General features: G+C 39.7%; 1 protein-coding gene across 7 annotated transcripts in view; it reads left to right on the plus strand.

The window, feature by feature from the left end:
* The window catches only part of UNC13B (unc-13 homolog B), a 237,901-nt gene that overhangs the window by 116,660 nt on the left and 95,544 nt on the right, over positions 1 to 25,697 (plus strand). For 5 of the 7 annotated variants that reach the window (XM_059071640.2, XM_059071641.2, XM_067039625.1 and 2 more), the window contains 3 exons: positions 7,574 to 7,808; positions 22,165 to 22,479; positions 24,900 to 24,990. In XM_059071640.2, coding sequence (XP_058927623.1) covers positions 7,574 to 7,808; positions 22,165 to 22,479; positions 24,900 to 24,990 — 641 coding nt within the window. Of the gene's footprint in view, positions 1 to 7,573; positions 7,809 to 22,164; positions 22,480 to 24,899; positions 24,991 to 25,697 lie in introns of those variants that run through there. The other 2 variants (XM_067039627.1, XM_067039628.1) reach the window with 2 other exon arrangements.

A 25,697-nucleotide genomic window follows, 5' to 3' on the forward strand; every position in this document is an offset into this window, starting at 1 on the left:
CCTGCCTCTCCCCTGCTTAAAAGCTGTGATAGCTCTGTATTATCCTCCAGATAATTACAAACTCCTAACATTACTAAATTTCTAAACATACATATACTTAAGACTCACTTTGATCAGGTTCTTCCATAACCCTGCAGCTTCTCATTCAGATATGCTGGAACTATCTTCAGTTCACTGAATGGGCCTTTGAATGTTTAATTTCTTTTCCTGGAACATTTCTGCCCTCCTTTTCTTGGTTCTTATGCCTAGAAACACCTAACTATCCACAATAATTGTTCTACTGACTAGTGAGATGTTTTAGTGCTTTTTTGGGGTGAGGAAGGAAACTTGGCTTAATTAAACTGGTGTTATTTCTCTTACAGTGGTAACAGGCTGAAGTGAGAATAGGGAACTAGTTAGTCAGAGAGCATAACTGTTGTTATTTTCATGGTTTAGGGATGGACCCAGTAGATGGGATCAGATTATTCATTTAATTTATTCATACAAGGGATATTTATTGAACACCTACTGTGTACAAGAAACTGCTATGCAGTGCTGTTGGGCGTTCAAGAATGAGGATGTGTAATGCAAAGAGAGCACTCTTTGGGCCCAGAGTTTCAGTGAGAGGTGGCATTGTCACCTGCCTGAAGCCATCTAGCTTGATAGGTGTATTTTGAAGTTCTATGTGATTATTTTTCAGTTTTCTTTTAAAAAGAAACAAGGTAATTACCCTCTCATGGTTGCTATGGCAACTGCACTATAGCCTAGGAGAATTTTTATCCTCCACTCCATGGTTAGAAAGTTAAATAAATTATTAAAAATTTAAAAATTGCACACTAAACTAACATGAGAAGAAAGAGACATAGGTGGTAGGAAAAAGGTAAGTACATAGGAAGAAAACTCTCCCTGTGTAGTTAAACAGCCTGTGACTGATTTGTAATCCCATTTCCCCAGGATTGGGAGTAAACTCAGGTAGTGAAACCAGCCTGTGCTGGCATTATTCACTGCTTCCAGAATTTCGCGTCTTATGGCAAACATTTAATTAAGGTAGCTGCACCCTCAGAACTCTGAGGACTTTTTAACCCAGATGTTGTTGATCCCTCAGCTGACATTACAACTGTTGGAGTGTGCTGATCTTCCTGCTACCTATTTGTTAGGAACCTATAAGGCAAGCAAAAATCTGGCAACATGACAAAACAACAAGAAATGCAAATTGCTTACTATTTTCTGGGGACCTGTGCTAAGTACTTTACATGGATTTTCTCTTGTAATCCTTACAGAAACCAATGAGACTCATATTATTATCATTCTCAAATTACAGATGAGGAAACATCTGTAATAACCTTTTTTCAAGATATTATAGCTAGTACATGGCAGAGCCAGAAGAAATTAGCTTTGATTTCTGTATCCATATTCTTAACTGTGAAGCCACATTATTCCTTGTTTCTTGGGATAAAGGCCCATTTTTAGTGATTTCCTTGTCACATTAGTTGTCTCAAATTCAGTTCGGCTGTGGGATAGGATTTAAATTTAATTAATATTGAATTTTTTAATCTTGGAAAATGAGTAGGAATTGTTTTCTGTTTTCTTCTGTCAAAGCTTCTGTGTTTTAATGGATTTTATTTAAAAATTTATGGGCAATTCAGAAAAAAGTGGCTATCTCTGAGCGCCCAACAGGCTACAGTGGTTTTTTTTTTTTTTTTTTTTCTGGCTGCATTGTGTCTTCTTTGCTGCCTGTGGGCTTTCTCTAGTTGCATTGAGCAGGGGCTATTCTTTGTTATGGTGTGTGGGCTTCTCATTGTGGTGGCTTCTCTTGTTGCAGAGCACAGGCTCTAGGTATGTGAGCTTCAGTAGTTGTGGCACGTGGACTCAGTAGTTGTGGCTTGCAGGCTCTAGAGCACAAGCTCAGTAGTTGGGGTGCACGGGCTTAGTTGCTCCATGGCATGTGGGATCTTCCTGGACCAGGGCTTGAACCCGTATCCCCTGCATTGGCAGGCAGATTCTTAACCACTGCGCCACCAGGGAAGTCCCCGCTACAGTGTTTTATTACATATTGGAAGACTAGAGATTAATACCATTCTTTGACTTTAAAAAAATTTTTTAAATTTAATTTAATTTTTTGATTCTTTAAAAAAAATTAATTAATTAATTTTTGGCTGCATTGGGTCTTCGTTGCCGTGCGCAAGCTTTCTCTGGTTGCAGAGAGCAGGGGCTACTCTTAGTTGTGGTGCATGGGCTTCTCATTGCAGTGGCTTCTCTTGTTGCGGAGCACGGCCTCTAGGTGCTCGGGCTTCAGTAGTTGTGGCTCGTGGGCTCTAGAGCGCAGGCTCAGTAGTTGTGGTCCCCTGCATTAGCAAGCAGATTCTTAACCACTGCGCCACCAAGGAAGCCCATTCTTTGGCCTTTTTCTTTTTTTTTTTTTGCGGTATGCGGGCCTCTCACTGTTGTGGCCTCTCCCGCTGTGGAGCACAGGCTCCGGACTCGCAGGCTCAGTGGCCATGGCTCACGGGCCCAGCTGCTCCGCGGCATGTGGGATCTTCCCGGACCGGGGCACGAACCCATGTCCCCTGCATCAGCAGGCGGACTCTTAACCACTGCGCCACCAGGGAAGCCCCATTCTTTGGCCTGTTAACTTTCAATAGAGAGCAGCAAAATTGGATGTCATCGCTCTTGGGTAAGGGAATCACTCACTTTCCAACTGTAACCTGGTCTGAGCTTCTCATAGATATACTGTAGTAGATTCAGGTTTGGTGAACATAGAGATAAGGAAAGGTTTCTTAGAAGCTGATTAAATTTTTCTCATTTTGAATATGGAACGGTATATTAGCTCCTCAGTGATGTTGTTCTAAGAGAGACCTCAGACAGAAGGAGGTTTAAAAGAGTATGGAAGCAGTATGACTTTTTTTAAAATGTATTTTTAAATTTTTTGGCTGTGCTGTGCACCATGTGGGATCTTAGTTCCCCAACCAGGGATCGAACCCGTGCCCTGTGCATTGGAAGTGCAGAGTCTTAACCACTGGACTGCCAGGGAAGTCCCCGGAAGCAGTAGTTTTTTGTTGTTCTCTATATAGTGAATTGCAGAGAGCAAGAGTACTTTGTAGATTTGTCTTATGCTTCGTAGAAGGCAGATGCCCTCTACATGTTATGAAAAATAAATGGAATACAAGTAGGGTAGGCTTGGTATATAATAATTGGTGGGATGGAAAATGTTCTTTGAATTTGTCCTAAAATTGTCTCTATCACTCTTCTTCTTTGCTACCACTTGCGGTTTTCTTAGGTCACTGTACCTATTTGGTCTGGGGAGACCAACAGAGTACGTAAGAATTTGAATACCTTATAATTTTCTTGATCATACCCTTTAACATACTCCCTCTGACTATGAAGCTGGATATTCATGCATATAAGCATATATAATTCCATTCCCTCCTCTTCCCCTACTTGAATCTCAGGAGACAGTTATCTGCAGTGGAAAGTTATATCCTTTCAGGCTGAGAGAGAGAGAGAAATTTCATTTCAAACCAAAGTTTCAGTTATAATCCTGACAAGATATCCTGATTTTTCTTCCCCAGAGACAAGTAGTACCATCAGCCACCTTTTGGAGGAAACTCTCTCCCTTGGTCTCTTAGCTAAGGAGTGCAGTGACTAGAAGGAGAAGGTTCATTCTAGGAGAGGTCATTGGTTTTGTGATGTGAACAAGAGGCTGAGGATATGTTTTGACTTTCCTTGGAGCAGTCCAGCTAGGCTGAAGCCCAACTTTGTTCAACTTTGAGCTTAGAGAGTGGGCATCTAGTTCTTTCCAACAAGATTCACAGCCCTAGGCTGACATTACTGGTTGTGTTATGTATCTGACAGGGGAGGTGCGTGGGTTGATTGAGTCCCAATGATTAGGTATCCGATAGATGGTAAAAGAGGCCAAATTTTGTCCTGTCACTAGAATTTCTCATGGGGTATGTACTTTCTATCATCTGAACCCTGGGTATTTACACCAGAAAACTACTCAAAGGCAGCCTAAGAGAGCTCAGATAGCTTAAGTTTTTCAAATAGAAAATAGTAAGCCATGAAAAAAAAAAAAGGTTTGAATTCTCTTTCCTTCTCTGATAAAATTCTCCCTGTATTCTGGATTTAAAGATGGGGACTTAATCCAGGAGCACCACATACTAGAGAGCATTGTTGTTCAGTATTTCATTCTGTTTTGTTTGAGTGCCTGCTTTCTGCCTGGGGCCCATGTTTGCCCCAGATTAAATTACTTTCCCCATCCTACTCTTCCAGGTTTATTTTCTCTCATTCCCTTCCATGTCCTTTTATGTACCTGCTAAATGAGCTACAAAATGTTTTGCCAAAATATATATAGCCTTTCCACCATCAGGCCTTTACTCATGCCATTGCTTTTGTCCAGATTATAGAAGGTATTCCCCCACCCCCCATCTTCACCTATTGAAAACCCTCCAGTCTTTCAGAGTCATATCTTCCATAATGATTTCCCTGTTCACCCTAACAGGAAATCACCTAACCGTCAACTCATTGACGACATTTGGTTAGTACTATTCTCATGACAGATACGTCCTTGTATTTGTATCCATATTTTCTCTCTCCTGTTAGACTGACTTTATACGCTGAGTCTTCTGTGTTGTTTAGCCTTCACTGGTAGGCACTCAATAAATATTTGAATGAGTAAAATTTCCCAGCCTTTTAATTTCAAGGGACTTTTCAAATTTTGCCCTCAAACTAACTCACAAGTCCGCCTTAAGCTGAGTAACCAAACCTGTTCTCAGTCTCTCTTTCTCAGTGAAGCCAGTTTTCTGTTCTAGGTGAAATACTACTGTGGGGTAGAGTATAGAGCCAGTAAGAGATTGTCGCTGCTACACTGAAAGTACAATTCTTTCATTCAAGGCTTTTCCTTAATTTGCCTCTTTAGTTTCTAATCAGCTTTGGTGGTGCTAGGAGATTTACTTTATAAGGAAACTAGAGATGGTATGGGGGAGAAAAGCTGGCTGTTGCCCTTGACCTACACTTTTTCTGCTCCTGTCCTTTGTCTCACCTCACTTTCTTGTATTTCCTTTTTCCTGTCCCCTCCTACTTTTCATACTCTCTTTTCTTCTACTCCTGGCCTCTTCTTTCCACAGACACTTTGTTTCTTTTTTTGAAAATAAATTTATTTATTTTTATTTATTTATTTTTGGTTGCGTTGGGTCTTCATTGCTGCACGTGGGCTTTCTCTAGCTGCGGCAAGCGGGGGCTTCTTCGCTGCAATGCGCAGCCCTCATTGCGGTGGCTTCTCTTGTTGTGGAGCACGGGCTCTAGGTGTGCAGGCTTCAGCAGTTGTGGCACACAGACTCAGTAGTTGTGGCTCGCGGGCTCTAGAGTGCAGGCTCAGTAGTTGTGGTGCACGGGCTTAGTTGCTCCGAGGCTTGTGGGACCTTCCCGGACCAGGGCTCAAACCCATGTCCCGTGCATTAGCAGACATATTCTCAACCACTGCACCACCAGGGAAGTACCGACACTTTATTTCTTAGTATTTGCCCTTTATTCTTTCAGTATGGAAGTGTGTCAGCCTTTAGGAATGTTTTGGAATATTCCTCCCTTTAGCTTAACAGACTAAAGCAGAACATTATTAAGGAGTAGTAGGTCAGATGCAGTGAGAAACTAAGGGTCTATCCAGGTAGTTTCTGGCTCTGGATCCTGGGCTCCTACCTCTGGCTGAGCTCCCCTCTCCTGGACTCATAAGCAATAGGATTGTCTATCACTGCTGCTTCTTTGGAGACTAAATCTTGGTTCTCTGGATTATAAACTAATAGCATATTCTCCTACCAGAGTTTAAATAGACTTTTGGCTTTGTCTCTTTTGTTGCCTCTGCCCCCTCATCTGTATGCATGAATAATCCAGCGCTGACTTCTTCACATTTACTCCTTCCGTGAGTTCAGAAAGAATTAAGTCTGAATGGCATACTGGTTTTTGTCCCTTGATCCTTTCCAGTCTTCAGAACAGCAAATGCATCAAGGTGTAAAATCAGTACCTCCAAAGTCTCTCTTTCCTAATGTGTGATCAGAGTGCTTTGTAATCAGAATGCTTTGCATCCCCTATGTTTGATTTGTATTGTTCCTGACCATTTGAAGCTTAGCCTCTTTCTCTTTCTCATACTAATTTTTTTCCCCTGGAGTTCTGATCTCCTCTTCTTTTCTCATGTTCACATGTTGCCTTAACTCAAGTGGGAAAAGCTTGTAAGATCTTCTTACCCCTACTCCCAGCTGTAACCCCAAGTGTTGTCTGGAACCCACATGTTGTGTATTCCCTGTCTCTTTTAGTGGGATTATCTACCAAGTTGTCTGATGTAGAAGCCAAGGGGTCATTTCCCTATTACCTTCTGTTTGTCCCCAGGTTTTATCATTTCTGTCTGGATTTTTTTCTCTGGTTCATTAACTCTTTTCTATTTCCACTGTGTCAATATATGTTCTTATCTCCTACTTATAAAAGCCTAATTTATGGTCATTAGGAGGCTTCCACTGTCCACATTGCTACCAAGATTTTTTTTTTAATTCCTAATATGAGGAGTCCATCATCTACTAAAAGTATCTCCATTTTGGATGGTGAATGTTCCTTTTCCTTACTGTGAGCCTAATAGAAACTTGGCAAGAAAGAACATATGGGGCCTTATTAATTATACACATATGGATATGGTGTCAGAAATGGCTTCTATATAAAATAAACTACAACACACTATTAGGTTGAACTCCCTTCCCAAGCACAGTATTGCATATTTTTACTTTTGCATGGAGCAGGATTTGTAACTGATCATTTTAGCTAACATCAAGAAAAAACTGTAGCTAGTCAGGTGCTGGCCTGAAAAGCAGAAATAATTCTATGAATTTGTAGTCACTGCTGTTAGATAAATTAGGCTGCATTGTCAGTAAGACCCCATTGACAGTGCACATGTTTTCCTCTTCTTCAGCCCAGGCTTGGGATGGGAATTCTGAGCCCAGGGTGTGGGTGCTCAACAGAAATTATTAGAAAAACCCAATGTTGCAGCAAGACAGTAGGACTGCTGCTGTTCTCAGCTGCATCTAGAACTTTTACTTGACTTTGACCTTTCTGATTTCTTGGATCAGCTTCCGATGGTGGACCTGCTTATTTGATTCAACCATGTGTTTTTAAAGTCTGAAAACACCACGCTAACTTTAAACAAAAATTTCTCTTTTCTAAGAGATAGAAAAACTGTTTCTTCCCCTTTTGCCCCATTTTGATAATAGTACAGGGCCAGAATCTATTTAAGACATTTAAAAGCAGATTTTTACTAGGGTTATGATAGCTTAGAGAAGCAGAATTCCAGAGAATTCTGCATTGGGAAAATGCAACTTGGAACTCCTCTAAGAATCAGCACTAAAATTAAACCAAGTGTCTTATCTCATTTGATAAGGAGAGAGACTTGTGGATATTGAGACAGTTTTTTGCATGACTTGAGGTCACTGGGCTCATGTACAGCTCAGCTTGCTCTTGTTCTCAAGGTCCAGGCTTGTGGCTACCTAAGTTAGAAGCAGAAAAAAATTCTGAAAAACTAAATAAAGCTGGGGTGCTTTGACTGATTTTACTTATTCCACAGCTTTTGAAGATCCTGATAGTGCCGTTGATGACCGAGATAGTGACTATCGCAGTGAGGCCAGCAATAGCATCCCACCTCTTTACCATACGACTTCCCAGCCCAATGCTTCTGTGCACCAATTCCCTGTGCCTGTGCGATTGCCACAGCAGCTGCTGCTTCAGGGAAGTTCCCGGGAATCTTGCAATGACTCTGTGCAAAGTTATGACCTCGATTATCCAGAGCGGCGGGCCCTCAGGTGGGTATTAGGAACAAAGCACTTTCTCTTCCTAGTATGCAGGTCCCAGGATGCAACTGACATCAAGGATTTGGGTACCTTAACCTGAGGTGACAGAGGAAATATAGCAGTATGGTGGATCAACCTGAAGTCATTTTATGTAGATTCTTTTTTTTTCTCTTCCATATGTTCACATTTATGCATATCCATCAGTAAGAATTTTCTTTATGATCATCAGGTGAGGGCAGGCCCACTTGGGGTGGATGGCTGAAAAATACCTGCTCACCTCTCTGCCCAGTGATTTTGCTACACCTTTCACCAAGATTAAAAAAAGAAAATCACAGATGTTACATGCTTGGATAATTCTTCCTACCTAAATATTTCCCTGGGAACTTCAGAAGAAAACCAATATTATCTCACTATAGCAGATTCAGTACTTTTGCTGGAACTTAAAAAAAAACCTTTTTATTAATTTCTTAAATACATGAAACATTTACATGTAAAAATATATTAAGATGTGCTACGTACTATACAGCAAAGAATTTCCCACCCACACCTGTTGTCCTCCTCTACTGCATCACCTTCCTGTCTCCTAGTTCTCTTACCACCCTTGTTTCTTATTACCCTTCCGTAGACCATCATCATATATTTATGAGTATAAAAGCAAATACATAAATATATGCTCCCTACTCTTCCCCCACCTTTAAAAAAAAATCAGACTTAAAACTTAGAGAAACAGTACAATGAACACACATATTCATGTTGCCTAGATTTGCCAGTTGTATTAACATTCTGTTACATTTACTTTATCTCATTCTGTCTAATATATGTTTATATACACACACATTTTCTTTTTTTGGCTGCGTCACATAGCTTGTGGGATCTTAGTTCCCCAACCAGGGCTTGAACCTGGGCCCTCGGCAGTGAAAGCACAGAGTCCTAACCACTGGGCCTCCAGGGAAGTCCCACACATACATTTTTTTTTTTTCTGAACCATTTGAAAGTAAGTTGCAGATACCATGTTACTTTACCAGGAAGTATTTCAGCATGTAACTCCTAAGAAAGAGGACTTTCTCTTATATAACCTTAATATTATGATCACACTCAAGAAATTTGACAATACAATGATATTATTTAACATATAGACCATATTTAAATTTTTCCAGTTGTCCCAATAATGTTCTTTATAGATATATTTTCCTTTTTGATGCAGGATCCAATTAAGGATTATGGTACATTACTTGTGATTTCCCTGTTTCTGTAGTCTCCTATAACCTAACAAAATTCCCATACTTTTTTAAAAAATTCTTTTTGTCTTTTGAGGCACTAACATTTTTTGAAGAGTCCCAACCAGTTTTGAGAATGCCTCTTAATTTGGTTTGATCTGATTGTTTTTTCATGTTTAGAAGCAGGTTAAACATTTTTGGCAAAAACACTGCATAGACGTTTCCTTCACAGTGCCTCAGCAGTCACATTTTACTTTGTCTCATTATTGTTGACGTTTAGTTTGATCTCTTGGTTAATCTGGTATATAACAGATTTCTCCAATGTAAAGTTACCTTTCTTTTTGTAATTAAGGATCTCTGGGATTATACCTGAGATTGTGTCAGTATTCTGTTTCTCCAACAACCTTTTATCCATTGATTTTAGCATCCATTGATGATCCTTGGCTGAATCAATATTTTACTGGTTGGAGGTTAGTTTTTTAAAAAACCATTCCAAGTTAGCTCATACTTTTGGTTGCTTAAATTGACCATACTATAGGATGATCTCATTTTTTTGCCCACCATACCAAACTGGTGAATATTAATCCTGAACCTCAGATGGTCATATACCTGGCTAGACAACATCCTGACTGAGTTTACTATCATCTCTGAGAGTATTTTCAGTAAAATTTTTTTCATATATCAACCATCATGTAGAATTCTTACTCTTCATAATTTGAATCTAAAAAGAAATGTCGCAGGAATCCTACTGAAGTTGGTCCCTACTTCTTGCTGGCTTATTGATTGCATATTTTATTCATTTGGTTTTAGTTGTTTATATTGTCTTTAAGAAAAAAACATAATAGCAAAAAAAAATTCTTTTGGCCATCTTCCCCCTCTGTATTTGTAAGCATTCAATGTGCAGGCTAGCAATAATAATGGCACATCAACCTAAATGACTGCAGTTGTCCAGAAGAATATGTTGATCATTACCCTGTTATCACTGCTGTAAAAAGTAACACTTGGAGGAGCATTAGTGATGTACTTTAAGTTGCAACTTTTTTTCCTAAGATTTTTCTTTAATTGATCACATATAAATCTGATTAGTTTTCTGTATCAGTATATGAAATGAGGTTAAAGAGTAAATATTTTATCATCTCCAGCAGAGGAAAAGTTAACATGATTTTTAAGTAAACTTGTATTATAGTCATTTTTAACTTAAATTTTTGAAATGATTTTTCTTTAAAAATTTTTGAAGAAATTATATTACTAGTTTGCTTTTTAAACTTCTATTACTGTAAATACTAAGTTCTTGGAAGTAGTCTAAGACCTTATTAGGAAGAATTTAAAATCTTTGAGGGAACAAACATGTTTGTAGTACCTTCCAGTAAATTAGAAGTGTAAAAATAAATAGTTTCAGTTACTACAGCCATGGCTATCTACTTATTTAAGTTGGAACGATAAAGACTTCTTCCAGGATGGAGTTAGTTTAGTTTGAATTTTTGAGGATGTCTGAGAGTGATGAAACTGCATGTTTATATATATATATATATATATATATATATATATATATATATATAAAACCAGAATAATGGGAAATATATATTGTATAAAAATATATAATTTGAGGTTTGACAATACTGTTGGACTTTTTAGCTATTATAGAGCCAGAGTATCTCTAGTGTTGAGAGGGGTCAAAAGAATATTAGTCTCACTCTTGACGATTTTTAGTGACTAAGTGACCACTTTGATGTTGTTTCTGTTTCCTAAATAAATGCTAATGGCTGTTAGGTCTATAAAAGAACACATTGAGCTGACAAGCTCAGAGTCTGCAGGCCCTCTCTCCACCCCCGCCTCAGTACCCAGGAAATAGGCAGTCTCTAACTTCAGTGAAAGTAAGGTTGGCTTTCTTCTGTATTCACTGACTTAAGCTGGGCTTGTAGCTTCTGATTCTGTAATCAGTATAGGGAAAGATTTTCATTTCACTGTGATCCTCAGTACATATAGCCTTTAGATTTCACAAATGACAAATTATGGTGCTTTAAATAATTTTCTCTTTGTGGTACTATAACAGGGTTTGACTTATAGTAGTCAAAGATTTTTTTTTTATATTTTATACATATTTTTCTTTTTACAAGTAGTATGTTTGACTATATTCTTGGCTGTACTGCCTAAAATACAACCTTCAGCAAGTTAACAGCTTGGCAGCTTTTCAGATCCAAATTCATCAACAAATTTAGATTTCTTGAAATCCCTTGATATATTTTCATGGAATATATAACAGTTCTAAACTTTGGCATTGTAAATATATTCTAAATATTGATGGAATATGTTCGTTTTGTTTGTTTGTTTCTTTCTTAGAAAACAAAATGATCCTAAATAGTTAACGGTAGCAAGTAAAGTATTTTAAAGTTGTTATAGGTATTCTTTTTCTAATGTGGAAAAACTTTTTGACTACATTGCTATAATACTGATTTAAGAACATGTGGATTTCCTTATTTTGTCTTTTCAGTCTTAATGGTTTTTATCAAATTGATAGTTTTATTAATTTTAGTTTTCTCATTGAATATGTACTAAATCTTATAATTTTTCTTCCTTTTCCCTGTTTTTCATTTTTTTCTTGCCTTACTATTCCTTCATTTTTATCTCTTTACATCAGACAAGGCTTGCAGGTTCAAAATGACAAAATTAGGATTATTTCATATTTCTCTGATGTTGACTATGAAGAGCAAGAAGTTATATATGAGGAGATAGAGGGGAAAATGTCACAAGAGGCTCTAGAAAACAGTAAAATAAACTTAAAAGATGCAGAGGTAAAAGAAGTGAGAACTCTTTCAAAAACTGATAAATATTGCAGCCAACAAATACAACCAAAGTATAAGAATTGGAAAAAGATACCATCTCAAAGCCAAGAGACAGAATTCTCTACTGCCTTTAATTATGACCTTAAGTTTGAAACATCTACTTTCTCTAGATATCCTCAGAAATATGATACAATAGATAGGAGAAGGAAAAAGACACCCTTATATAGTCATTTTGAAGACAGTGAAAAAAGCCAATATGATGATAAATCAGGAACTAAGACTAACTTGAAAAGTACATATCCTAACAGTGAAAATTGTGACCTTTGCCATGTTGAGAGGAAGGAACAAAATTACCCAGTTTTGCGTTCCTACAAAAATGGATTTGTGGTTAAGAGTGGCATGTGGACCACTAACTTGGAAAGTCATGATTATGATCTTCCTGGTTGTTTTAAGAACTGTGAAAAGTCATCTGACTTAAACCAGCATGTCACTAATTTCACTCCATTAGATATTCTTGAAGATTCTGCCAGCAGTACTTCTGATGAACTTCTGGGTTCCCCTGTTTCTGATAAGCAGGAAGATTTACTGTCACCAACATGTCATCCATCCAATGTCCATCATATTGGAGGTTTTCCAGAAGAATATTATGGAACAAATCCTACATTTGCATCACAAAGGATGAATTGTGCTACAGACACACTTGGAAATCTGTCTGGGTGCCCCATGGAAGAGATCACCCCTTCCTCTATTAAGAAACCCAAGGAAGACTATATTGATACAATGGGTGAGCTTCAGTGTTTGGTAGAAACAGTGTCAGAATATTTAGCAGAGAAGGAAGAGGAGATTAATAGATTTGGCTCCCTTTCAAAAACTAAAAAAACACTTAAACACAATAGTACTGTTAATAATGCAGAACAGAAAATGCCAGGGGATCAAATACCATCCTTAAACATTGTCAAGAATGACAAGGACAAAGCCATCTCTTTCCCTGAGCTGAATGGAGTAAAATGTGCTGTTGGATCTTTATTCAGTTCACTCACAGAAAAGGTGGGTTCAGGCACAAAGCATCTAACAACCTCTGTGGAAAAACTGGTTTATTTAGTTCCAGAGAAAACAGAAACTCTTAATCAAACAGAGGCGATTAATTCACCATCTAGACTCAGAGCCAAGTCAGTATCAGAGAAGGATCTTTCCATACAATCTGCATCTCCATTATCTTCTCAAACAGTTGACAATAAGGACGTTGGCAAACATGACAAAACCTCTGAAAATGAGCACATGGACAGTAAAACTGGAAGTTTAAACTTTCAGTTTCCAACAGAAACTATTGGAAGGGACTCTGCTTCACAGAGTCAGAGTTCAGTTATAAAGTCTGTTTGCAGCATGCTAAATCCATTAAAAATCTTTTTGGAAAAGGATGAAACCAAAAAAGATGATGACCAGAGCAAGCCAACAAGAAAGGAAAACGTTGTTGCGTGTGATTCGGAGTCAAACCAAAGGGAAGACACCCTTGGCAATGACAGTAGCATTGTCACTTTAGATAGGAGTGATAGAGAAACTCCTCACTACCAAATGCCCCTAAATGAGGATTTGTTGTCTTCCCAAGCAGCCATTGAACATTCTAACTTAGCTCATTCTGCAAATAAGAAAGATGATGTTGCGAGTCTGTTGGAAAGAGAACCCTGTACAGATCTGTCTCTGTTACCAGATCAACCAAAAATATGTGCCAAAGATATTTTAGGACATCATTGTGAAGCTGGCAGCAGAACTGCAAATAAAGAGCCATCTTCAGAGCCATTAGAGGGGGACAAAATTACTGGTGACGATGATTTCCTTGAGCCACTCAGAAAATCCTTTAGCCAGTTTTTGCTCACTTCCCCTGAGACCTATTCAAAGGAGACTTTGTCAGACTCTATGAAAATTCACCAGTTGGAGGAAGATGGATGGGAAAGGGGCCCTAAGAAAGGTGGGCATTCCTTTTCCTTTAGTGGAAAATTAGATATTCCATTTTTCAAAGTTCTTAGTCATTCTGAAAAGCAACTGAATGTAAGAGAGAAAGGAAGCATGTTCCCTTTGTTTAAATTTTCTTTCACTGACAGCCATAAAACTGTCAATGACAAGAGTTTTCATGGCTCAGCAGTAACCACTGATGAAGAGATCCAAAGAAACTGCCACGCAAATGCCAAACTTAGTTCAATAAAATCTAGTTCAGTTCCAAATATTCATAGTAATCTAGGGAAATTTTGTGATATAAAGACATCTAATAAGAGTGACCAAATAAATACTCCTGAAGATGTCACAGTTAATAAAATAAAGTCTGATTCAGCTCCAAATATTAATAATGATCTTGGGAAATTTGGGAGTATAGAGGAATTATACTCAAGTGACCACACAGCAATAGAGAACTGTGAAAGAGATACCTTCAACATTCCTGGAGTTGTGTCCAAAGAGCATATACCTTCAGATTCTTTAGGAGAAAGTAAGAATTTTACACAAGTGACATCCTCAACAGTATCAGACTCTTCATTAGCATTTACTTCTACCATTTCGAAACCCACCTTGGTTGATGAAATGAGTGATAACAAACTTGTAGATAAAGCTTCCAAGAAAAGAACCCAAGGAGGCCTCCTTTCTGGCCTGTTTAACAGGTTTTCTTCTCTTGAAAACTTGTCTAGTCAACAAGAATTAAATGTAAAGAAAGATGACTCTCCTCACAGGAATAATACACTGAGCTTATTCTCTGGAATATTTAACTTGATATCAAATAGCAGTATGACGGATTGTAAGCCAGATGAACCAAAGTCCATGTCTTTAGGTGACCTAAAGGGTTTGAATGGAAAAAAGCATTTATCCTTGGATGAGATCCCTGTTACTTCATGTGTGACTTTTGAGAACCAGAAGAACCATGAAAAACAGGAAACTTCTGGCTTCATAAAAAGCTGCTTATCTTTACCTAAAGAAAACATACCATTATCTGATGCTTGGGTTGATAACCATTATTGCCCTCCTACATGGCAAAACCAGCAAAGTGAAAAGAATTTCCCCTCTTCTGAGAACAGTGTACTTCACTGCACTCCAACTGCTCAGCAGGACCTATTAGAGAAATCTTTGGCTAAGAGGCAGACACCACACCACGCTCTTGAGGCAAAACTACATGAAAATTCTAACAAGTTAAATTCACCTATGCTAAATACTAACATTCTTAGTCAATCAAACCACTATCAGGCTTTTGAAGAGATGAACAATCCTTTCTCATATGAATGGGATTCTGATATAAAAGATTTCTCTAAAAATTCCAGAAAACTTCAGCCAGTTTATTATATGTTGAATCAAAATACATTTCCATCAGCCAATGTTTTCTTGTGGCCTGACTCAGAAAATCCAGCAATAAATTTTTGCCAAAAAGATCAAAATGCAAATATCTTGGAGTGGAGAACAAATCTAAACAGTGTCATTTGGTGTGACTTACCACATGAATCATTCAACCAGTTAGCATTTAATGAAGATTACTTATCGAGAGGTGATATGTGGGCAGCTAACTCATTATATGGAAATTCGTGTTATCTTCCAATTAATGAGACTAAGAATTCACGAGAAGAATTGCCCATTGACTTAAGTTGTTCTTCAGGTTATGAGAAGAGTACACGCCCCGTAGTTGATCTAGACTCATTAAGAATGGATGAAAACTTTGTTTATTCAAGTGTTGGTTATGAATACCAGGAATGGCTGTCATGTCTTGAAAATGGAGTGTGGTGGCCATCGGAGGATGGAGATTATGGATATTTTATGTTCCATGATGGTCAATATATCTATTCTTTCCTTACTGATTCTACTGGGCAGTATGCATATTTATTTATACCTGATTGTTCTTATGAAGAGTATTTGAATTGTGACTTACGGACAAATGATCTATCAAGTATTACATTAGATGATAGCACTATTCCTGCTTACAGTTTTAAAGTACTTGACAGGGAAGACGAATTACTGTGGTATGTTGAAGAGGAACCAGTTGATGACCCTCTTGATTTATCTGTAGTTTTGCCAAGAAGTGAGGGACCAATGTATCTAAATTTAGGAATGTTTTCACAAGTACTTGAAAAGTCAAGTTATGGCCAAAGGGAACAACCATTAGATTTTTCAGGCTATACTCCTCAAAAGTCAAAAGGAGATTTTGTATCTTTTAAAGAAAAGCTGAGTGGTTCTGAAGACTCTGAGTGTACATTGGATCTCAGAAATCAGCCCCAAACGATTGGTAATCATGTCTTAAATAAAAATCAAATTATAAAGGGAGGTAAGAATCAGACTCTAGTGAAGGACTCATCAGTTAACCTTTCCAGTTTCCCGTGGATCCAGTCTTCTTCTGAAGAAGCTGCCTCTTTGGTTCCTCCTGAAAATAAGACTAACATCCCACAGCAAACAGAAGAGATGTCATCATTGAACAAAGTGACTTCGTCATTTTCTGCTTTGGGTGCTTCAACTGGAAGTACTTTGAATTTTGATAAGAATGAATCCTTAGAGTCTTCAGCCTTGCAGAAAATAGATAAGCAGTCAAACTTAGCAGAGATCACAAATGATGGTCTTCAGTCATTAATCTTGAGTAAGCAACTAGAGAGTAACTCCCAAAATGAGGAAGAAAGTCTTCTCAAGAAGGATTCAGAGAGACAAATGGTATCCAATGTTCAGCGACCAGAATTTACTAAAAATATGAAGAAAGAATTCCCTTTAAATAAAAGCGTTCATGTGAAAAAACAAAGTTTGTTAAAATCTGTTTTACAGGTAAACCAAACAACTTCTCAGGCTCAATCAGATATAGAAGACGACAAGATGATTACAGCTGATTCTGTTTCAATTCCTCTTGTATCACAGTTTAGTAGGGATGAATGCAAGAATTGTGAGCCTCCTCAGTACCAGTCTTCCAAAGAGTCTGAAAGAACATTATTTAAAAGTGCACTGAAACTCTTTGGTTGGGGAGAAGACTCTTCAGTAAGTGCAGTAGCAAACGAGAAACAAGCATCTGGATTTTTGAACTTCTTTAAAACCCAGGTGAATAAAGAAGGATCACTAAATTTAGAAAAGAATGATGATAAAAATGGAAAGATATCATCTCAGGAAAAGAATGAATCTCCTGGTGTTTCAAATGTTTTTGGTTCCTTTGGGGATTTCTTTAAAACCAATGTATCTCCTAAACAGACAACTGAAAATATGTCTGTTTCTTCAATGACTAATAAGGATGAGGTCAAATCAAGTCCTAATCCTGCACCTCTAACTAAACAGGATGTTGGGAACTTTCCTGCTGCACCAGTTTCCTCTAAAGGGAAGGTTCGAGTTAGAAATCTGAACAAGCAGACTACTATTGATGACAGTGAGCTAAAGGAACCATCAATTAGGGAGATTCAGGGTGATCATTTGACTGACGAAGAGGCACCCTCCAGAGACCACCAACTCTACCAGTCACCAAATTCATCTTTCTCAACAGGTTGTCTCAAGGAATCCTCCAGAGATTCTTCAGTAGAGACTAGTGGTGTGTCTACAGTGACAGAAGTTCCAAGAAGTGATAAAATATCATTAGATATTCTGAGCAGAAGAAATTCAAATGAACGAGATCATTTTTCTGACAAAGACCAGAGTTTTTCAACTGCCACAACATCTCCATCCCAACCAGAATTACCAACCAGAAAGAGTATATTTTCTTTCCTGACTGGATCCGAAAAATCTGAGAACAGAGCCTCTACTACTCTACCAAGAACCACATCTCAAGGAGAAGGGCTATTCACACTTCCTTCCTTTTTTTCCACTGCTAACTCAGGCAGCAAGAAGAATGCCTCTCGTAATAGCACTTTTAGTTTCTTCAACTTGTCCTTTTTGGATGAAAAGCAGCAGACTCCTGGGGAAAAACACACCCTTTCAGCTGTTGTTCCAGTGACTTCCCAACCCTGTAAGAAGCCAAGTGTTTTTGTAGACATGAGTGATACAGTGACTAGAGAAGGTTCTAATGACAATAGAGATAGCATAGTCCAGGAGGTAGTTCATGAACAGCAAATGGCTCCTTGTGTTTCCATTAGCAACACCACTAAGTTTACCTCCCTTGCAGATGAGCTCAATGTAGAAAACGACTATCCAGGAAAAAAACTAGGTTCCAGTAATGGACCAGGGACATCTTTAAAAGATTTCCAGGTAAGTCAGTCACAAAAAGACATTGTTCCTCATTCACCACAATTTCAGGCACAGTCTGAAACACTGCTCATTGATCCAGAGACCCTTGAGGTATCTCCCCATGAAGAAGAGGCTTTCATACAGGAAGCCTTTCTGAGTGACTCACCAGTCAGCTCTTTTTCACATGATAGCCATTTGGTTGAAAAGCTCAACCATTTTGACACATGTACTACCTACCACCAAAGTGAAAGATTTACTAGTGACCCACTGAACTTGCCATTAGAAAAGGCCCCTGATGAGGTCTTAACACAGATCTTGGAGCCAGCTTCTTCCTCTGTGGAGCCAGGATGTATAGGGCACCTCCAGAGTCAAGATGCAGATAAAGTGGAAGACAAATCAATGTTGGACTCTTCAGTAGAAATGCTTTCAGGGTTTGTGACCAAAGTGAAAGCTGTCTCTGGGTCCTTAATTGAACCTCCTAAAACTTTCTCTGGACTTTTTTCTTCTCCTAAACCTCCAAAGAAAAACCCCTTTTTCTCTTTTTCTTCTGGTGCATCATCTCAGCCTCTCAAAGGTGAGTTATTTGGACTTTTTAAAAGTCCCAAACCAGAGACATACAAACAAGAATCATCTATTCCAGCTACTGCATTGCTTCAAAATGGTGGTTCCAGAGATACTGAAGAATCAGTACCTCCTGAAAATTTGTGGAAAGAAGCTACCTTTGGAGCACTCAATTCAAAAGCTATAGTCAATGACTGTAGAATGACTGTGGCTAGTGCAAAATCAGACTCGGAGACCTTGACAGATAATCCTAACCTAACGACTGAAATGGAAAACAATAATATTCCTGACAATATTCCAGAATCCCAACGTTCTGAAACAATTGAGGCTGCATCTTCTGTCTCAGGGGACGATACTGGGCAAGGAGTATTATCTCTGAATGATGAAGGAGACATGGAGACGTTGCAGGGTACAGACACAGAGGCATCACTGGAAGCAGAGCATATCTCATTGCCAACACAGTTGCATCCAGAACCTACCTGGATTGCCAAAGAGCTTCCTCCTCCAATTCACCTACCTCTTCCTCTTGTGCCAGAGCCAGATATGCAGTCTGCCTCCACAAACCAAGACTCCTTAGAGCTACAGGCAACCAATTCACTAGAAGCCAATACTACAGTGTTCAGTGAGGCAAGTGTTGGCCGGAGTGCCACACTGGAAACCCAAGGGTACCTTTCTCATTGTCCGTTGGAGGAAACTGTGTTTTGTGCCAAAGAAAACTATGGGATACTTGATGCCCAGAAACGTCCATCCGCAGTCCCCAAGGAAACGGAAGAGCCAAGTCCTCATTTTGAAATTCCAAACATGATCAATTGGCCAAAACTCCATTTCCCATCTTCTGCTACTGACTACCGGAAACCACTGAGCTCTTTCTTTTCCTCGCCTTCCTCCTCTGGCAATAGAGCAGCAGAGACTGGTTTAATGTCCAGTTTTAAGAAGTTGTCAACTCTATTTGAGGGAGGTAATGAGGGGAAAGGGAGTAGTGCAGTGGCAAGTGATTCAAAACTAAGGTTTGGAAAGAAGCTGGATCTTTCATTCCCATGGCTGAAAGAGAACAAATGGGACCCTGAACAAATGCCTGCAGAATCCTCCTCTCCAGTTTTGGTTATCAGCACTGGTCAGGACCTTAAATTCAGTGAGGCTGACAAAACTTTGGAGTCTTCTCAAATGTCTGGGGCCAGTGCTGAGCCAGCTAAGGTTTTGACTCAGCCCTCTGGGACCTCTGGGCAGCTGGAGACCAGGCCAAGTAAATGTGCTCATGAGCTTTCAGGGCCTGGAGAAGTGGAAAACCAGCAGGAAATCCCAGCATCTGGAGAACACGGGGGTATGAAAGATAACCTCTCTGATCCTACCTGTCCTTCAGAGAGTCATGAGGAAGAACACTGCACTGTCTCTGAGCTACTTCACCAGCCAGAAACACATGAAGAGGAGGCAGCGCCTGCTAGCATTGACTCTGTTTCGAATGTACAGCAGCCAGTTGCTCTACATGACAACAAGGAACCAAAGATCAGCAAAAGGCCTGTTCTCAACTAAAGCATCATAAATGATTTTAAAGAATTGACCATTTATGATGCAATGACTTAGTGGTAGCTTAATCATACCCTGCTTTTTATCCTTCCTGTGTCTTTCCCAGCACCTGAGCTTCATGTTAGTTAGGTGTTAAGTAAGAATAAATAATAGGTGGATATTGTCATCTTCTCTCTGCCAAATGTAATTCATTTATTGGAACAAGGAGCTTCCTGCTTAAAGGGAAGGCTAGGTTGTGAGATTTACTCACTCTGGTTTGCTCTGCCTTGAATAATGCAGAATGGAGAAGGGAGGGCAAGAAGAGGTAGCAAGTCATTGAGTGGCATATATTAATTACAGCCACATGATAGGCTAGAATGCTTCCTTGGGCCTTTGGCACTTATATCTGTAATAGCTCGGAGAGACCTACTTTGCTTTGCTTTTCCAAGTCTTCTAAGACGCTTTCTCCAGTGGCAATGAGGATATTAAGTAAAATACAAAATGCAAAGGATGGCTTGGAATAATCTATACTATATATATTCCATGTGGATTTGCACAGCTTCTTCCAGTCTCTGCATTTTACTACCCATGAGACTGGTGTCTGATAAGTGCTTTCAGTACAGTCTCACAGGAGCTCAGGGCTATCGTTTGCTGTAGTTATTCAGTCTGGAGCATTGTGCAGGGTCCACCTGCAAAGGGTACTATTATTTCCCCTAAGATGAAGCACCATACAGGGCATTTTAAGAGTGCTGCCTGAACACTGGCCCAAACCAGTCCAAAGAGGCTGGTCAAGTACTTTGGAGGTTATGTGAGTATGTGCGCACACATGTTCATGTGTATATGTGTGCTGGGAACTACTCAGAACAGTGGCTTGGTGCCTATCCTGCTGCCATGGGATGAAGAATCAGAAATCAGCCTGGAAATACCAGATAATTGGGAGGAATCATAGGGAAAATATCACTGGAAAACAATAATGATTTATCTTCATTTGGCCAAGAGTAAACATAAGCCCTTTAGTTAAAGCTTGACTCTTTGGCAAGGAAATTCCTTGTCCTTTTGCACGGAGGCTTTCCAGCAGAATACCAGAAGTAAAACGAAGGGCCTCTGACTTGGGATGGAACTATCCAAATGGACTAGGATAGATCTTGTATTGATAGATCATCCCCAAGTCCCTCCATTTTGAATAGGACTGAATCCCCCAAATTCAGTATATGGCTTAAGGGAGTAACTTTGAATAGTATTCTTTCTGGTCATGATTGACTGCCACTTTCTCTGCTATAGCTGCTACCTCTTATACCAGGGGAACAAATTTCCTTTCTGGGTATGGGAATTCAGGTGGTTGAGAGAGGGTTAAGCTGGCCTCTCTTCAGGTACAGAAATGCATTAATATGGCCCTGACTCAGATCTTGGAGTTGGACTGTGTCCACTTTGCCCAAAACTGAGCCATGTCCTGAGAGCAACTCAGCTATAGATGGGCAGGTTCATCTTTGGGACACTCCCTATGCTGCCAGGGATACCACTGTAACATTCATGTTGATGAGACCATTCCCCTGAGGAATTTCTTGGTCCTAGCCTCCATTTCCCAGTGGCTTCCATTACCTCATACAGATGGCTGAGAGATAATCGAAGGAACATGTTCACTCTCCTTTACTCATTCTGAGGAACAGACATTTACATTTACAATTGGAGAGGAAGAAAAGGGGATCTCAATTTAGTAGGTAGTAGAAAAAGGGAGTAGAGTTCATCCATCCATTTTATTCTGTGGAAATTAGAAAACTTTAATCACAGCCACTGGACAAGTTTTTTAAGAAGTCCGAGTAGAGCATTTTAGGCATAAACAGACTATTTTAATAATTCTTAATCCTACTTACAAAATAGCATGTTAAGATAAAGAATTCTTCAAAGTCAATTGCAGGGTTGAGGTTAAGTGCTATTGGAGAACCCAGCAAGTTGTGTTATTTTTCCTGTTGTGATTTTGCTGAACAGAGACTAGTTCTTCTAGATTGTGAACTTTGGTACTGTCTTCCCAGGAACCTCCTGTGTGTGATCCTTGCCACTGACAGAATCCTTATTTCCTGGATTTATCCATTACTTTGTTCTGGTGCTTAGTTTGTATGTATTTACTGATGTGTCTTCCTCTCATTCTCACAGCCCCACCAGCAGTAGTAGGTATGGCTCCTCCTGTAATGTGAGTCAAGGAAGCTCTCAGCTGAGTGAACTAGACCAGTGTCATGAACAAGATGATGACCGTCTCAAGAGGGACTTGATTCATTCCTGCCACAGCTCTGGCAGCTTCTCCAGAGACAGCCAAGTAGGTTTTGGAGAACAAGAGAAAGCCTTGGAGGTGGCACATGAAGTGGAGAAGGGAGGAGCATGTGAGCCCAAGAAGACGAAAGAAGACGCTACAACTCCTCCACCTCCAGATCTGGTGCTACACAAAGACCACATCCTAGGCCCCCAGGAGAGGTAGGTGATGGCTACCTTGAGGAGCTCACATGGTTTCCTCAGTACCTGCCCTATGGTATTGTTGAACAGAATGCAGTTGCTTTTTGTTTGTTTCCCTGCAGCTGGGTTTGGTTGTGATCAGGATACTGAGGCTTATCTCTGCACTGCTTCCTTTGCTTTTTGGTATAATTTCCAACGTATTTTGAGGATCTCTGAAGAACATTTTAACTGCAGTGTACCAGGCCTTCTAGAGTCTGCAGTTCTTGGCTTACTAGTTGACCCCACATATGACAGCCTTTGAGTCTGGAACTGGCCTGAACCTTGCAGGTCATTTCATTCAGAGGAGCTGCTTTGAATGAAATAGGCTTCCCCCCCGATTAATGTTTTGTTTTGTTTTTTTTTTTTTTAGAAGATGTTGGGGGTAGGAGTTTATTAATTAATTAATTTATTTTTGCTGTGTTGGGTCTTCGTTTCTGTGCGAAGGCTTTCTCTAGTTGTGGCAAGCGGGGACCACTCTTCATCGTGGTACGCGGGCCTCTCACTATCACAGCCTCTCTTGTTGCGGTGCACAGGCTCCAGACGCGCAGGCTCAGTAGTTGTGGCTCACGGGCCTAGTTGCTCCGTGGCATGTGGGATCCTCCCAGACCAGGGCTTGAACCCATGTCCCCTGCATTAATTAGCAGGCAGATTCTCAACCACTGCGCCACCAGGGAAGCCCCACCTGATTAATGTTTAAATTTCTTTTGTGAACATTGTTTTTTTCTTTTGTTTTGTTTTTACCCTGGCTGAGAAAACTGGGAAAGAGTTAAAGAATTGGTCTAGAAGCCAGATCTAACCAACCCTTCTGTCTCCCTGGGGCCTAGCAGTATGTCTGACAGTTGGTACCCATAAGGAGAAAATTTTAAAACTTGTCCTTTTAACAGTCACATAATGAGGCTTAGTACAGAGTTTGAGTATTGTTCTTACTGAGCTAAATTGGTCAGTGAGTTGCTGATAGGTTGGGGCAGAGCAGGGTTTCTCATTCTTAGCACTGTTGACATTTTTAGCCAGATAATGCTTTGTTATGGGGAGCTATTGTATGCATTGTAGGATTTTAGTAGCATCCTTAGCCTCTGCACACTAGATGCCTGGAGCAACTCTCAGTGTGACAACCAAAAATGTCTCCAGATATTGCCAGATTTCTCCTGAGGGGCAAAACTGTCCCTGGTTGAAAACCACTGGGGTAGAGTGATAAGGGCTAGGTGTGACTTAAATTCTCAAATTTCAAGGTCATGGGAAGATCAGAGCACTGAATGCTGATTATGTGGTAAAAGTTAGAGAATGGTTGATGCCTCTACTCCACCACTTGAAGGTAGAAACTTATTTTCTGTTTGTTTTCCTGATTGTTAATCATCTCTGGTGGCTCATCTAGTAGACAAGACATCAGGGAGACTGAGTTCTGGACCAGCTTTTTTACTGGATTGACGACCCACTGAAAGATAGCTCTTTGTCGACCTTGGACTTTAAAGACCTTGGACTTTAAACTGTTGTCTAGGTAGAGTTTTTGGTCAAGCAGCAGAAGGTGCCTGGCCTTCTCTAATGACTCTGTCCTCCCAGATCCTAGCTGTGCAAGTGACGTCCAGGCCAGTTTCAGAAGTGCCCACAATGTTTTAAAACAATTGAACCAGTTAGGTGGCATCAGAGCCTAGCATATATTTTATGGGTCTAGATGGTGGGTCCGTTTTTACTGCCTTGTCAGTTGACCCCAGTGAGAGAGAGGAGAAGCATCATCGCCAAGAATTAACCACTATTCCACAGTTAAGATGATGATGATTTGTTCTAATACAGGTTAGTGTTTCTGTCTCAAAGCTACTTTGTTATATTTATTGTTCCTTTCACTGAGGGTGGTCATGAGGCAGCTGAAGGAACAAGATCACAGCAGGACAAGGGCTCTGCCTTTTTTCTAAGCACTTTGACATAGTCTAGGAATTGGAAAGCCTTCCAAAATGCTTAGTGGAGCAGGAACGGTTTGCAGGAACAAAATTCTGCCCTAAGGATGCTATGTAGAACCCTCAAGGGAGACTGGTGATCTTGAGAGCTAGGGGAAGAGGGTTACTCCATACCTCTGCATGGTTTCTATGTTAGTCATGGACTTAGGGACCTTGCCATTGCTTCTGGTATCCTGATCCCTGACTGTCCCAATGAGCTGCCTCATCAAGTGAGTGGAAAAGTGGGAAGAAAGAGAGGGAACAGATGAAAAGTTAAAAGGACTTGTCATTTTAGGAATTTTTTTCACATTGGATATTCAGGACTATGCTGTTTTAGTGGCTTGAATCACTAGATAAGTATAGGCATGAATACAACAAACCTTTTAATTTTAGGTATTTGGCAGTTTTGCCTTGAGCACTGTCATCTTGTGGCCTGGGCTGGTTTTTAAGGAACATTCTTTTCTCTGTTACAAGTATTCCCAAGGAGAGTGCGTCTTCACCATTTACCCAAGCCAGAGCGCACTGGATCCGAGCAGTTACCAAGGTTCGACTCCACCTGCAGGAGGTAGGAAATCTGTTGTTCTTGTTCTAGTTGGGACAGTTTTTCCTTTGAAATTGGGAGACATATGGTGCTGAAGAAGCAGTCAGTGATTAGTCATCTTATAGTGTGCTTCTGGGAATGCATGACAAGTAAGCTAGAGCCTTAAGAGATGGGCAGGTAGCCATTGGCTTCCCTCTATACTGATTAATGGAAATCAAGTAGACCTAATGGGTTAAGAGCCTGAAAGTAAAATTAAATGCTATTTTCAGTACCATTATCACCTGTGAGGCCATTTTATTTTGAGTTTAGGATAGAAGACTATTTCAAGGCCTCTTAGGATTAGTTGTTGTTTCCCTTGGCCAGCCAGTTCAAGTACCACTGGCTGACCTTTACAGGGCCAGAAATTTTACTCAGAAATTTAGTGTTCAGAAGTTTCTACGGGCTCCCCTAATTTAAGGCCCCAAACATCAACACATTAATATCTAAAACAGTGTAAAAAAGTAAAAATAGAAATATTTTTCATTTGCAGCATTGCAAGTTTGAAGTGTCCTTATCTGTGTGTCAGTAGTCACTTTTCAGGCAGAAAGGAGGTTTTTATTTTATTTTATTTATTTATTTATTTTAACATCTTTATTGGAGTATAATTGCTTTACAATGTTGTGTTAGTGAAAGGAGATTTTAAAATGATGACAGGTGGCTGTCGGTAGTATAATACCTGGCAGATACTAAAA

Source organism: Kogia breviceps, chromosome 8 (genome assembly GCF_026419965.1).
Source record: "Kogia breviceps isolate mKogBre1 chromosome 8, mKogBre1 haplotype 1, whole genome shotgun sequence".
NCBI classification, from domain to species: Eukaryota; Metazoa; Chordata; class Mammalia; order Artiodactyla; family Physeteridae; genus Kogia; species Kogia breviceps.